Source organism: Oryza brachyantha, chromosome 1 (genome assembly GCF_000231095.2).
Source record: "Oryza brachyantha chromosome 1, ObraRS2, whole genome shotgun sequence".
Taxonomy (NCBI): Eukaryota; Viridiplantae; Streptophyta; class Magnoliopsida; order Poales; family Poaceae; genus Oryza; species Oryza brachyantha.
In genome coordinates this window covers 274,412-289,616 of record NC_023163.2, presented here as the reverse complement: position 1 = coordinate 289,616, position 15,205 = coordinate 274,412, and the positions used below count along the sequence as shown (strand labels likewise).

Sequence of the window (15,205 nt, the reverse complement as noted above, 5' to 3'; positions counted from 1 at the left end):
AGTGCATGCATTCACAATATTATATGAAGGAAAGCATAAACAGCACAATTACGTAATGTATGGATCTGATAATATGCATATAATATGGTAAGAATTGTTGAAGTCCTTGTACCTGTCTTGTTAAGTCAGTTCATGCCACTGAGTTTTAAATTCAATTTAACATAACAGGTTCTACAATAGTATAAATTATTAACCATGCCCTTTTTTTCTCAACATATTGCTAAGGAATTGATATGTGTAACTAAGGAGTCATGGGAAACTACAGACCTGTGCAAACTTTGATTGAAAAGGCAGTAACTTTGAGAAAGGGTAGAAGGCTGAGAAGAGTATGGAGCAAGAAAGGAGAAATCCCAATTTCCAGCTCTCCAAGCAGTTTCATACTACATGACAGGCAATAAGAATTTTAGACCATATATTGTTGGAAAAAAAATGTTGGAGAATGTGGCGAAAATATATGGTGGAAACCCCAACTTAGCCAAAAACTCATGTAAACAACGACAAAAAAGTTGCCTAAAATCACACAAAAATTCTCAATGTAGATAAGATGATGATGAGCAGCTGTGTAAAAAACTTGTCCAAATTCAACTTCATTTATGAGATAAAAAAAATGAAAACTTCAAACAAATTGACAAGACTGCTTTCTGGTTCAAAACTTGCCATCTTTATATCTCACAAATGAAGTCAAATTTGTATAAGATTTTCTTACACAGCTTTTCATCATCATCTTGTCTACAAGTGAGATTTTTTTATGATTTTAGATGACTTTTCGGTCACGGCTTACATGAGTTTTCACCTAGGTTAGATTTCCACCATATATTTACAGAGAATGTGAGGCTATATGATATGTAGTACTTACCTGTATATCAATAAATTCTGAATCTTGAAGACAACTTTTTTGGCTGCTTAAACCTTGGCAATAGACATCGAGTACATGACTACATCCAGTCTTCTGCAAAGACCTCATCAGACCTTTGTGCATTTGCCAGTTCAGCATCTTCTTTTCAGCTTTAGAAGGTGCATCAGAGGGTCCAGTCAATGATGTCCCAGGCAAACTGCTAAGGTTCTCCTTTCGAGTTGATCTTACAAGTATATCATGATATTCAAGAGCACTACTCCAATCACCCTCATGCTCATATCTAATGATTTGTGAACTTATCTGCTCAAGAGATGACAATAACGGCAAACAAGAGTAAACATAACTTTAAGATCATAACACTAGAGTAATGGGTCTAAAATGTATATCTGATAGACTTAATTTATAAGAGTTCATACAGAAAATGTGCCATGTCCATTTTAAGAATAAATTGGAGTTCACACGGAAAGTATGTACCAAAACTCAATCAAAAAACAGTACGAAAAAAATTATGAAAAACCTCATTGGCCAGTGTGATCCCATAAATGCTGTCCAGCTCATTTATGCGAGTAAATGCATCAAGCAGTAGACCGATATGTGGCGGCAACTGTAAAAAGGCGAGAAAATAAATGGACACGGAAGATACTCTGATAGAGCTAAAATCACACGAGAGTAATAGTTAAGGAAATGAAATGAGGACTTACCAACTCTTCATGTGAAAAATCTGGAGGTCCTAACAGTAGCATATTGAATTTTTCCTCACACCAAAGTTCAACATACATTATTGTTGCGAAGTCACATGAGCACCTCTGCAATGATCCAGAAGTCCAAAATCAATACGAACAAAAGAAACAGGATAATTGAGCGAAAGCTCGAGAAGCATGAAGCACAACAAGCACTTCCATGTTTCATTACTACTCGAAACAATTATATTAGTACATACAATGAACAGTACTAGGATAGGAATAGAGTGGGGTGCAATGTGGTTTCAGGTGAAAGAGAAAACTACTTGCTAGCTTTAAGAAGGTTCAGAGCCCAAGCAAAACAGAAGTCTTGTATTACTTCAGTCATTGATTTTTTTTTCACGGGAATCAAACCATCAATTGAAACTAGAATCAAACTAGAAACCTAACAGTTATAGTGTTAGGTGTAATATCTGTGTCTAAGCTGAGAAGAGCATTAGGATTAGTGTCAAATGCAATACATGTGCCTCTATTGAGTGTTGAAAAGGCCCAAGTAGCCCATCTAGTGAAATGTTTTCAATCGTAAAGTCTAGGCTAGTCATGAGGGGACCGATCAGACAATAAGTTGTCGATGAGGTTCGATTAGTCGGTGTCTAGTCGTCCATCTACACAGGACATGCGTGTATATATGTATAGTTGTATACTACTAACTACTATCCTGTATAAGTGTATGTACTATAGTATGTTTACTTAAGTATAACCATACATTATATTACTACTATACTAGACAAATACATTGTAATTAATACGTGTAAATAAACAAGTATCAAGTATTTGTTTGGTGACTACCACCTCCTAATCGCATGACTAACCATAATTAATCGATGACAACCGGACTAGTTTCTTATCGAGCTAATCACCGCGAGGTGCATGATCGAGCCACAGATTCTGATTAGGCTGGCTAATCGTGACTAATCAGAGGACTTAATAACATTCTAGTCTAAAATTGGTCTACAATGTATTGTATATACACATGTCACTTGCAGTTTTAAATAGCCTCTAAGCTTAACATCTATTTCAAAAAAAAATGGAAAGTAACTAGACAAGTATAGAACTATAATTTATCGAGTCTGGTATAATACAAAGGAATTAAACATCATAATGAGCATGTTCATGAAATATTTAATGGCTGTGGGCAGGATAGCACACTTACATTAGCAGCTCTGGCAGCTACAAGATAATCAACCGACAGCCAGTACACCTGACGAGTAAACATGTTAGAAACTGGACATCAGCTGCAGAAATTTTCCCTACCTTACAGCCTTCAATCACATATGCCAGCTGAATCACAGGAAAATAGCAGGTTCATGGAAGCATAAGTAAAGGCAAAAGAAATCTTTCATTTGCAAATAGCCAACTGATCCTTACAATAGCACAAGAATCTACCACATGCATACAATACAGCAAAAAGCTACATGCTGGACTCATTTGCTGATAGTAACACACACTAAATTCATTTTTTTCCAAAGGAGAGTACAGGACTATAGGCATATGTACTTGGTTATCACATTTATTGTCCAAAAGAAATGTGACTGACAATGTGACTCTTATGCACTGCCACACTATGTGACAACAACAGAAGAGACATAGCAAAAGTTACTCATGATCATAAGTCATAACTGTGTGTGTGTGAGAGAAAAGAGAATAAGATACCTTCTTCCAGGAGGAGGATGGGGTTGTTGTTGGTGATCGACTTTTGGATCTGACAGATCTACCATCCTACAAAGCCAACATGTAGTTGAGAAGACAAATAAACAGAAAGAAGTATATCAAATGCAAAACATTACTCATGAAAAACGATAATAGAGTAAGTAACCATTACATAACAAATAACATCTGAGTATTGGATTATGGTAGTATAAGACTACATATGTTTCTTTCCTGACATGCAATTACAGTACCTTGAGAGCATTTGAAGGGCAACCCCTGGCTTTTTCTGCAACACAATAAGACCTGACAACATTCAGCGCATCCAAAAACAGATGAACTGACTTCATCAAATGATTGGAATCACAAAATATTATTTCCTCCACCTAAAGTACAACACAAGTCATCAACAAATTGAGAATAACCCTAGAGTGCAACCTTCAAGTAATCAAATAACTTGGGATGCAACAAACCATAGTTGAAATTAATCTGCAGATGCCAGCATTTGAATCCAAATTGCCCGCAATGTTCACAAGAGCACTTGCAAGCAAAATTTCAGCAGCCTCAACTTTGAGAAAAGCAAGACTCCTACAAAGTCTATAAGAAGAACATCATTTCAAACAGCAACAAATGTTAGTCACATTGAAGAGGATGTGTTAAGCTTTAGATACTGTTACAGGTGTATTTCTATACTCCTTTAAAAGAATGCTGTGGTGGTGGCAGTCAATCTACCACCCCACCTACCCCCATTATAAAGTTTACAAATTTTCCATTAAATTTATTAATATTAAGAAACAATCAAATCTAAATAGGTAGCTAGATATAAAATCAAATTAAGGTGAATATTCCCTATAAAAAAGATGTATAACACACTTAATGGAAAATATATTATTTATTTTAGGCAATATTAATATATTTTCTTTTATCCATAGCAAAGCATGGGCATTCAGCTAGTCTCAGTTGAAATTGGTACCTCAAGATGATGTCATCACAATGACAAATTAGTGAGCCCACTAAAGTACATAACCATTGCTTGTAAGACCGACCATCAGTTCTCCATAGGTCCCGATCTTCAAGTGAAACTATCAACCAGAGATTGACAAAAAAGAGAGAGAGAGAACAGTAAGTTGCAATAAATGGCATACCATAGGGAGCATAAGAAACAAGCAATGCACCATGGAGAAGCATGTTCAATAGTGTTGTACATTATAGATGCTTTCTTAAGTAAATAAGACATTACAGTGTTTCTTAATAAAAAAAATAGATGTGGTGCAAGATCCTTTTATTCTCTTGTTCACCAGAAGAAATAATTCACATATTATGTGCATGTTAGGTAGGACAGGCAGGGGATCATAAGATTGACCCATAGATTTATGAATGAGTGCTTGTTCTTATGAATGTGGAATGTGGTATAGGTATTTACGACACTGATTTAGGAGCAGTGTACTCTAAACTGCTTGAGATCATAAACTATAACTCACCACCAGAAACATTTTCCATGCCCAAAAGTGTCTGTTCAACTAACTGAGAGTTTATGCCTCGTGAATGAACCTATGCAGTAAAGGCAGTTAGGAAAATGATCTCAGAGATTATCAAAACAAACAGACATGAAACCATAGTACTACATACCATCAGTAAAGACCTATCAAGAGAATCAAGGCTTTGCAGAGCATTGAGGCCACTTGCCGTTGACAGAATTCCCTGTTCATGAGAAACCAAAACAAAATGCAGCAGCAATAATAACATAGCCAGCTAGGTAGGCCATTCAAATTGTCAAGTGCTAGGGGATACTGATGCTAAATCTAAAACAAAATATCGAGATAACATCCAATGGAATAAGAGCAAAAATGCCACTAGAAATGACTTACCCTCAGTGTTCGTGAAGTAACATCTATTATTTCAACAGAATCGTCAGACAAACAAGTCTTCAAAAGTTTCAGAAGACCAACCAAGATATCATCAGAAATGCCATAGCCCGAGTACAATTTATCCTTGGAAATATCCAGTTGTATGGGGTATTTTTCAGAAAGATTCGGCACATGAAATATCACTTGATGCACATCAGATATGCCAGCCTGCATAATTTCAAAGATATCAAGTTATTGAGACAAGAAAAATGCAAATCAACAACATAATGGAGCATGCCAACAGATTATGTACAAAGACTGAAAGCACACCCTAGAGATAAAATCAGCAAGCACCGATGAAGCTTCATTGGCCACAAACGATGAGCTACAAAAGTCAACAAGAGTCCATACAGCAGAAACAACATCAGGGTCACTGTGCCAACAACTAACTGTGTCTGCATTATCCACAGATGCATCGCCTCTGCAGATGATCTCTCCTGATAATAAGTTCTTGTGATGCATACGAAGACTAAAAGTACAAGGACAGAAGAAAATAAGTCATGTTAGAACAATGAAAAACACCATACCTCCTTGAAAGAAACACAACATGCATTCTAGCATATTTCACATATACTGTACATACATTTAACAGAGAAACCTCACAGAGGCTTGAGAGAATTAAGAAAATTATACCTCAACAGAAACAAATCTGGTGGCAAGTGAGGAGCCCTGCTAACAAACTACAGGAAGCAAAAACAATGCATTAGCGCATAATAATTACTCCCTCTGTCCCAAAACATAGAAACTTCTGGAGGATGGTACAGTTATCAAGAAAGGATGTGAAATTAAATGAAGAATGGTTGTCATTTATTGAGATGCGGGAGTACGTGGAGAAGTTTGTTATATGTGACTCAAATTTTGGATAATAGAAGTTGCTATATTTTGGGAAAGAGGGAGTATAAAGAACTAAAAGAATAGAATTTAAAAATTGCCAACCTTTAGAAACTGATCTCTTGAATCATAGGAACTGGAAAGTGAAGCATGGAACACTTGTATATCTTTTAAGCAATCCAAGCTAGGAAGTGGCTCCAGATCCTGTAAGATCATTAAGAACTAAGCAAATTAATGGCAGATAAAAACAATATAAAGCAACGGATCGTTAAGAACCAGTCAGAATAGATGGAGAGTGGAGATGAAGCATACTCTTATGTAATCATAAAGCAATGGATCAGCATCGACTGTCAATTGACGAAGCAGAGATAAAACTCTTGATGAGTCTGCAATAGCACATTTTCCTTCTTTCTCATTGCGAAGGCAACAAGTGACCAATTTTGGAACTAAGAGCTGTACGAAGTCCATTTATAAGGAGTAAGCAAGCAGACGTACTACAGATAAATTATGAAAAACTATGTATGAAGACCACCTGAAGCTGCTTGCCAAGCGCCGGAACAGTTTCAGTAGAAGAGTTTGAATTGAAAGCAACCAGCAACTTAGACAAAATATTGCAGCATTGACCTTGCAATGGTTGTCTCCAGATGTAACTCCCCACTATACAAATAATATAGCTGCAATTCAAAAAAATGGTTGCTCAAATGTTAAGATAAATAGACAGGCCAATAGATCCACAAATGATCTCCAGCACATAGTAAAATCAAATAAATAACCCGCAACATGAAAAATCAAGTCAATAGGCCATAATTGCATACAATACAAGCTTATGAAGTTTGTTAATTGTATTCCTACATGAACTCTTTTCTCCATAATATTTATTTGTAATCCAAATTTTAGATATTTACAAACTTTCAATGATGCTTATTAGTTAGTTTGTATTTTAGATATCTCTAATTTTTTTAATTTATATGCGGACCCTTTCTCTTAATACTATTCTTTAATTTTTAATCTAAATTTTAGATGTTCCTAAATTTTATTCTACATGGACTTTTCTCTCAATATTAGTTATTTTTAATTTTTTCGAATTTAAATATTCTTCTAAATTGTATTTCTACTAGCAAAATACCCATGTTTTGCTATGGAAATATATCACAAAATGTTATAGTGATTTTTTCTCAGCTATACTAATACCACATATTTTGAACCAGATATGGACTATTCCATAATATCAGAAAATACCATGAGCTAATTTGTAAAAGAACTGTAGAAAGCAGTGGGGTGGCAGATTCACTGCCGCCACCACTAGAGACATTTAAAGTAGTATAGATATGTACTCTTATCTCAACATTAGTTATTTTTAAAAAAGTTAATCCGAACTTCAAAATTTTTTTTCTAAATTGTATTACTACATGAACTCTTATCTCAATATTGTTTGTTTTAAAATTTCTTATCCAAATTTCAGATTTTTCTACTCCGTTTCATAATGTAAGACTTTCGAAACTTGTTTAGATTTATATAGTTGTCAATAAAAATAGATTTATATGTATACAAATTATATACATTGATCAATGGATGAATTAGACAGGGTTAGCAAGTCTTAAAATATGAAACAAAGGAAGCAAATTATATTTCTACATAGACTCTTCCTTAACTTTATTTATTTTCTAACTCTGAATTTCGAATATCTGAAATTGTATTTTTATTTGGACTTTTTTTTTTCTATTTTCACTTAATGTGGGAATTTCTAGATTCTTTTATGTCCTAGCGTTATGTGGGGGTTCCTAGGAGAGCCATGTGTGTGTGTTGTTGTTGTGTGTATGAGGGGAGGAGTTTGATTAAAATTAGGAAAGGGAAAAGATAAAAACACTCACAACCAAGTGCTGTAAAGAGCCACTCTGTGGCCAAGTACATCTATCAAAACCTCAATGGCACAAAGGCGATGACGCATATGCCTAGGATGGTTAGCATCTGCAATTTGCTGATGTATTGACAACAGGAACTGCAATGGGAAGCAAATATATAGAACCTGGTCAGATCTCATAATGATCAAAGAATAGAATATATAGATTAGACTACAGTGATAAATTGTCTTCGACAATTCCCCAGCACCTGTAAACAGGCACATATTGCTCGTCAAATTCATGAAGGAAAGGCTTGAAAGCCCTTGTTATGTTGTTGTAACTCCATTAAAAACTTAAAATTAACAGTTGGGTACTAGTAAAGAATCATAGCAAAACCAGTAGCAACTTGTAGTAGAAAATATACAAGAAAACAGGTGCAATCCCCCATAAACAATGAAATTATGTTAACAATCGGTAAGTTTAAGATGCTCAATCTCTTTTGTCATAGGCCACTAAGATAAAAGATGGTTTTTTCCGAGATAAAAAATTATTAGATCTATACCGAGCTTAACTCTAACACCCTAGAATACGCTTCAACAGAGGAATCTAAACATTGGCCTCTTCGCTACAGTTTTTGCTGTCTTAGAAAATGGTAGAAGCAAGAAAGATATTCCAGTTTGTGCTTTATTTCAGAAATTAGACAAGCATGCCACAACATACAAATTGAGTACCTTGAAAACCCTGTCTGAACGGAATATGTTAATTTTATCAATAACAACTGTTTCGGCCAAATTACCATCCCTGAAATGTGGAAAAACACAGTAATAGTGCTACTGAATTACCATGTAAGCATCAGAAATGCATTGGAAAAAAAAAACAAGAGTATACATTGCTTCCATAAATCCATCAACAACTGTTTTCACCGAGTGTACCACAGCCTCCTTGGAAAAGTGTGGAATTTCTGGCTGACGAGAAGAAGATGAAACTGATAGCAAAAAGCCAACAATGGAAACCTAGAGAGAGGAGAAGAGTGAGTACAAAAGATACAAAAATTTGGATCGGATTTAAAGCACTAAGAAAACTAGTCAATCACAGTGGAATAAGAAAGCCAAAAATATGAGAGTAAAACGGCAATGGAAACCTATAAATAAAAAGGTGAAGGTGACGAGGACTAAAGTATTGTGTAAAATATATTTTAGCACAAGACAGCACCCAGTTTTAAAAGGAGCCTGAACAAAGGGCAAAGTAAATGCACCAGATGACAAACACACAGCAAATTGCATAGAGAGAATGAAACAGAGTGCAGTGCATGCAGATTGAAGAGAAAAGGTTATTCAGATAGCCCACCATATGTTTTTTAATGAGATCATCGCGTTCAGGCTCAGAAATTTCACCAAGCTGCAAAAGGGATTCACATAAGACAGTCTCTGATATGTCCTTCTCTGGCCCTGAGCCACATCTGGCAGCAATGCACAATCCAAAGATCGGGACAAAGTATCTCTTGATAACAGCAGACAAAGGTTGCGATAAAATCTGAGTATGAAACACATAAAAAAAGAGATTAGGATCAGAGCAGGTTACATGAAAAGATCAAATGAAGTACCGTCCTCTTTTAACTTCACTCTTTGATAATTCTAAGGGAAATTGGTGTTTGCTATGTTGTATGGTATGATCATTTTCTACAATGAAGTTAAGAAAAATTCAGAGGTGTAAAAGTCCATTAAACTAACTAGTTAGGACTATATTAAGGGGTTCCAAATGGAGATCCTAACCCCTAACACGGTAAACTAAATAGAAAACTGGCAAGCTTCCAGAATTTCAGAATAACAATAAACACAACAAATATAGAACATGACTGCCAATATTAGAACAAGGGTCCACTCACCTTGGATAGCCAATTAAGATCGGCAGTATCACCCCTCAGAATAAGGAAAGAAAGTAACCATGGGCAGCAATGTTCAATGAAGTTCTTTGGCTCAGCCGATTTAAAGCCAAACATTTCTTCCACCTGTAAAATTATGTAATAAAATAAAATATAGCAACGCATAAGAATGACACAAAATATGATAAAGCTGAAAGACTTACAAGCAGCATGGGATCAAACAACTAATTATAAATATCTTTCTCTTGATGACTCTTCGTCAAGGAAAAACAGTGAATGCAAAACAATACAAATAGAAAATAAAAGCAGAACAGCAACAAAAAATTAAGTGTAGAGCAACCTTCTGTCAGTAAAACTTTCTTGTGGAGGCATATGGTTAGACCATTAAATAACGACATTTGTATATCAATCTTTCAAAACAGTTAAATAGAAGTTCAAGTCTATGCCTGTTCATTACTTCAATGACAAACTCAGGTGGATTCATCAAGGAGAGTGACACCCAAAAGCACCAAATACACACTAACACCTCCACATAAAAGCACCCACAGTTCCAGGACTCTCAAAGAACCAGTATCAGGCTGCCCAGCAAAGTGAATTGTCCTTTTAACAAAATTCATTAATTGGCATATGAAATGCACTGGAGCAGAAGTTTACCTCAACAAGCGAAACTAGGCTAACCTCACAAGCAACCCACCGGAAAAGAATTGGCCCTATGAGTTGGTCCAAATACTGCATTAAAAACAGGAAAATGATATGAAGTTTAGTTTGCCAGAACCAAACAATTCTCCTTTACAATTAACCAAACAAACAAGTTATCTTAGATTCAATTAACATGCTCACAATAATCAGCAAAATAACAAAAGAGAGATTCTACTCACCTTACTTCGTGAAGCATAACTGAGCCTCTTTGAGACAGAATCAAATAGAGCATAAGCTAATTCTCTGAAATGGAAGCAGCATGAATATAAGAAGCAAAGAACACGTCCATGCACCAATGTAAATACCAAATAGTTTACTCATAGTGAAAAATACCGCTGAGATGGCTCTATAGCAGCAACAGCAGAAATCATGAATATGCACTGCAACATCAGAAATGAAAGGCATAACTCTTGTATAGGTTAAGTGCAAACAGAATACAGTAAATACATCAAAGATAAGACCAATACTTCACACAAACCAATGTGAAAGACCTCAGTGGGGTATGCCAATCAATATAACAGAGTCTTATTTCAAGATAAAAGATGGTGGGATCAAAGCATACCTCAACTTCAACATCCTCACTTTGCAAGGACAAATGAGCTAGTGTAATGAGGGCAGTTTCAATAATAGGAACAGGCTGTGGACCAATAGCCAAGACTTCTCTAGCTTTAACTGGATTTTCATTTGAAAACTGCACCATCTTGACACCAATATTTGAGCTGGTATTGACAGATAACTTTGTAAGGAAACTATGAAACAATTTTGTGATTACAACACACACACACACACACACCATGTGTGCACCTGTGAGTGCAACCGCTTAGCACATGCTTGAAGTAACAAAGGTGAGAGGTGAAGGATAAATCCAAAAACCTCACAAGTCACAAAACCCCTAATTAAGCACATTCACCAGTGCACAAGTTTCGATACTAGAATCTGAACAAGTGGGTGGAGTCATACATCCACAATCACCTCAGTAAAGTATTTTCCCAACATGTAAAAATTGTAAGCAATATGTCTCGCGGGGGAAATTTTTATCTCGCGGGGGAGTTTCAAAAATTGTAAGCGATATCTTTTAACATACCCGTCCACTATTACAGTATCAATGGTAACCCATGTAGAAGTCCTGGCTCTGATAGCACATTTTTTGCTTAGCATTGCTTTCATGGTCTAAAAAGGCCTATATACCTATACAAATATATCTACTACTTAAAAGAGTGACAGTATCACAAATAAAATTTTATCTGAAATTGGACAATAGCATAAGAAATAATATCAGTATGCAATGTAACTCGGCATCATTTGATCATAACTGTAGACACTTACCAAACATCATGAAACAACTCACTGTGTCCTTCCCATACTTGGAATAGCACAACAATTTTCCGAGCCAAATACAACCTGACACGATAATCAGTATCATGTAGCATGCTAAGCAAGTGGCCAATCATGTCCTGCAATCAGAATAACGGACTAAAACACACAATATTGGCATATATTTGAGATGGTAGTATTTGATAACAGAAAAAGGAAATAACCTGAGCGACATCGGGAAACAGATAAATAAACTGAGAGATGCAATTAATCAGCCTGGTGCGGAAAAACCAATCTGTGGAACTGATCTCAGTAGCCCTGTTTACTAAATTTAATAGGATGTCCTGGTTCTGAAATAAATGCGAAAAAAAACTAGCAGTTACCAAAACTTTAAAAGAAGATGAAGCATCTAAGTCATCATTTAGCATGACTGTAGATCTAAAATATGAACTAGCCCAACCAGGTACAGAAAAACATTTGGGAACCAGCTTCTAGTAAACCTGTTCTAGCCCAATTTCCCTGGACTAAAAGCTCCCAAAATTTATACTAGAAGAGAGCACTTATTTTGGGACGGAGTAAATATTTTATACTCCCTCCATCCCATAATATAAGGCGTAACTACTTTTTTTTGTCTCATAATATAAGGCATGCATGCATTAACTAGCACATATCTTTTTCTCTAAATTTGATTTATTTTAAATTCTTCACCATCAAAACGTCCAAACACATTACATGCATGCATACATGCACCTAGATAATTTAAACGAGTAGGTGGTTATAACTCTCTCTTGATCTTTGTGTTAATGATAGTTGCGCCTTGTATTATGGGGTGGAGAGAGTATTATCATAAAAGACGCCAACTGTACAGATAGCAAAAATGGTGTTCACTCATGAAAACCTAAAACTTAAAAGTATGTTGTCACAGAACAAAAGCTACAAAGTTAAGAGCAATATTTAGCGAAGGCTAACAGAAATATGCTAAATTGTATCATATGTCAAATAGCAACCTCATTGGGCGCCACTTCAAATCCTTGTGACTTTCCATCAGTATTATGCCCAACATCACAATTAGCTGTCAAATTCCTTATCAGGGCATGGACATGTGTTAAACAATCTGCAGAGCTAAGTAGTGAGAATGCACTTCTGTCCCACATATCAACTACAAGATTGAGCTGCATGACCAACGCAAAAGTATAAAATCAGATAAATGCCTGAGTGGATAAAACTCATAAGACCACCAGCAGCAGCAGCAGCAGCACAAGGACAGTACCACAGAAGATAAACTTCTTGACGAAGCAGAGATATTTGTGCAAAGTTCAAGCAAGATAGCCTGGCCAGCCTGCAAAAGGAAATGATAAGTCAATGATACGATTGAACAAAAGACAAATTTAATACTACCTCCGTCTCAAACTACTACTCCCTCCATATTTTTTATATAACGTAGTTGACTTTTAAGTCCACATTTAACTATTCGTCTTATTCAAAATTTATATCCAAATATGCAAAATTATAAGGCATACTTAAAGTTCCTATAATAATAAATCATATTATAACAAAATAGTTAATAATTATTTTTTTGAATAAGATGAACAGTCAAACGTAAATCCAAAAGTCAATGGTGTCATATTAAAAAAATATGGAGAGAGTACTACTTTTTGAGACGGCGGTAGTAGATACTACTGCTACTTTGTACCTTGACATCGACCTCTTTCTCAGCTAAGTCGTACAAGACTTCCCATGTATGAAGTGGCACCACGGAGAAAAAGGTTGAAATAATATAGACTAATTGTAGCTTGTACTCCAAAGGGCGTGGTGAGATACCCATACTTCCACTCCCACCTGCTGTGACAGGATCTACTTCACCAGTGCCAGTCATATCAAGATCCATATCAACTAAACTACTTCTGCCGTCAGGATTTATGTCCTCTGACAAACTGACAACAGATACTGGCAAAATTTTACTAGGATTATCTCCATCAAAATTGTTCATCAAACTAGAGAGCTGGGAAAATAGCTGAGATATAGCCACTAAGAGTTCATCAAGAAATTCAGTGGCATCATGCACAGAACTAACTTTATTATTAACTCTCCACAGACTAAATATTGGAGAACACATGAAGCTCTTAAATGACGATAAGACTGAGCCAGTTGTATCAAATGCTGACCCTAGATTGGTAAGACCATTAGAAAGTTCAGCATGTTCCTTCATAACCACTGACACGGTATGTTTTATGATGTTGGTGACATAATCCAACATAGCTTGCAGAAAAGACGATTTTTCATCAATGACCCTGAAAAGCAACATTGAAATAAGGAACTCTGTGGGATCAAATACTCACCAGATGGAATGGAGGGAGGGAGGGAGGGGCAGAATTACACTTTGATCTGTATACTACTTCAGAAAGAATTGGAAGTTTGGACTCAATCTCATTTTAGTGCAAATTATCACAGATTTTGGTTCTTTGTACTGAGGCGCTGACTGTGAAAATATGAGGAAAACAAGTACAGATGACTATAAAACAAATACCTTGACAACAGAGAACAATGAATTAGGTTGCAGACAAGGGCACAAGCATATACAAGATTAGGTAAGTCCACTTGCTCGAACTGTTCATTTGACATGAATCCTTTGGTAAACTCCAAAAGCTCCAGGAACAAGGGTTGCTGAATATGACGAGGAAGGTGAGCCTGGGTGCATTTGTCAGACATGACCTGTTAAATAAATTATGTACCTTCAGTAATTAATACCAACGGAAACATCCAAACAGGAATCAATAGGATTTTATAATTTTGCTTCCTCCCCCAAAATCCAAAATGGAACACACCAGTCTACTGGCACTGAACTATAAATGCAGCCCATTAGGTCCTCATAAACTTTGATGAAATAAACCATTTCCATACTACATTACTTCGCTTGTAGCAGAGACATCATAAGATTTCCTAACTCCACTTAGCACAAAAGCTCCAGAATTTGAGACCTAAAGGCCCATATGTTGCACATGAGCTTACAGTTTTCTTTAACTCCAAGTAGTCCCAGAGTCAAAAGTATAAATTGAAACATGCATTACTGGAATAGGCAAAAAAAAAAACATGATGTTAGCCTTCATGAAATTCCACTGATCAAGCAGGTTTTTTTTATAGATTTTGATTTGATGTATACAACCGTTTTGAACCAGAGAATCAATGATTGGTTGGTCTTTCTCAACGTGATCTATAGCACGAAAAAACAGTCTTTCATGTGAAACCCGGGTTCGAGCCCAGGTTGGCGTCCTCTCTACTGGAGGCTGTACCACTGCGTTATATGTGCGTTCGCAGCTGTCTAATTCCCCTCCATGGCATCTTTCACTTATCCATATGCCGCAAGCCATTGGAGTGCTTCTTTGGCTGTGCTTTATCAACAAATACTGGTGTACAAAACTAAACTATTTCTTAAAGGGGGAATGAAGTAGTGGGTCCCCCTGCCCACCAACTTGTGTGTCTTTATTTAG

At 36.1% G+C, this 15,205-nt stretch overlaps 1 protein-coding gene across 1 annotated transcript in view; it reads right to left on the bottom strand.

The window, feature by feature from the left end:
- The window catches only part of LOC102715629 (serine/threonine-protein kinase ATM), a 34,816-nt gene that overhangs the window by 9,958 nt on the left and 9,653 nt on the right, over window positions 1-15,205 (bottom strand). Inside the window, exons 21-52 of the mRNA XM_040521758.1 lie at window positions 14,245-14,429; window positions 13,411-14,008; window positions 12,988-13,056; window positions 12,725-12,889; window positions 11,942-12,067; window positions 11,730-11,857; window positions 10,966-11,122; window positions 10,737-10,783; window positions 10,583-10,646; window positions 10,359-10,433; window positions 9,708-9,830; window positions 9,170-9,355; window positions 8,711-8,835; window positions 8,554-8,623; window positions 7,853-7,980; window positions 6,514-6,655; window positions 6,294-6,434; window positions 6,087-6,185; window positions 5,784-5,830; window positions 5,421-5,619; window positions 5,112-5,318; window positions 4,873-4,944; window positions 4,725-4,794; window positions 4,217-4,325; window positions 3,717-3,840; window positions 3,498-3,629; window positions 3,250-3,315; window positions 2,750-2,797; window positions 1,558-1,662; window positions 1,374-1,460; window positions 857-1,156; window positions 268-380 (exon numbers count right to left, since the gene is read on the bottom strand). Of these exons, the coding sequence (XP_040377692.1) occupies window positions 268-380; window positions 857-1,156; window positions 1,374-1,460; window positions 1,558-1,662; window positions 2,750-2,797; window positions 3,250-3,315; window positions 3,498-3,629; window positions 3,717-3,840; window positions 4,217-4,325; window positions 4,725-4,794; window positions 4,873-4,944; window positions 5,112-5,318; window positions 5,421-5,619; window positions 5,784-5,830; window positions 6,087-6,185; window positions 6,294-6,434; window positions 6,514-6,655; window positions 7,853-7,980; window positions 8,554-8,623; window positions 8,711-8,835; window positions 9,170-9,355; window positions 9,708-9,830; window positions 10,359-10,433; window positions 10,583-10,646; window positions 10,737-10,783; window positions 10,966-11,122; window positions 11,730-11,857; window positions 11,942-12,067; window positions 12,725-12,889; window positions 12,988-13,056; window positions 13,411-14,008; window positions 14,245-14,429 (4,307 nt within the window). The remainder of the gene's footprint in view (window positions 1-267; window positions 381-856; window positions 1,157-1,373; window positions 1,461-1,557; window positions 1,663-2,749; window positions 2,798-3,249; window positions 3,316-3,497; window positions 3,630-3,716; window positions 3,841-4,216; window positions 4,326-4,724; window positions 4,795-4,872; window positions 4,945-5,111; window positions 5,319-5,420; window positions 5,620-5,783; window positions 5,831-6,086; window positions 6,186-6,293; window positions 6,435-6,513; window positions 6,656-7,852; window positions 7,981-8,553; window positions 8,624-8,710; window positions 8,836-9,169; window positions 9,356-9,707; window positions 9,831-10,358; window positions 10,434-10,582; window positions 10,647-10,736; window positions 10,784-10,965; window positions 11,123-11,729; window positions 11,858-11,941; window positions 12,068-12,724; window positions 12,890-12,987; window positions 13,057-13,410; window positions 14,009-14,244; window positions 14,430-15,205) is intronic.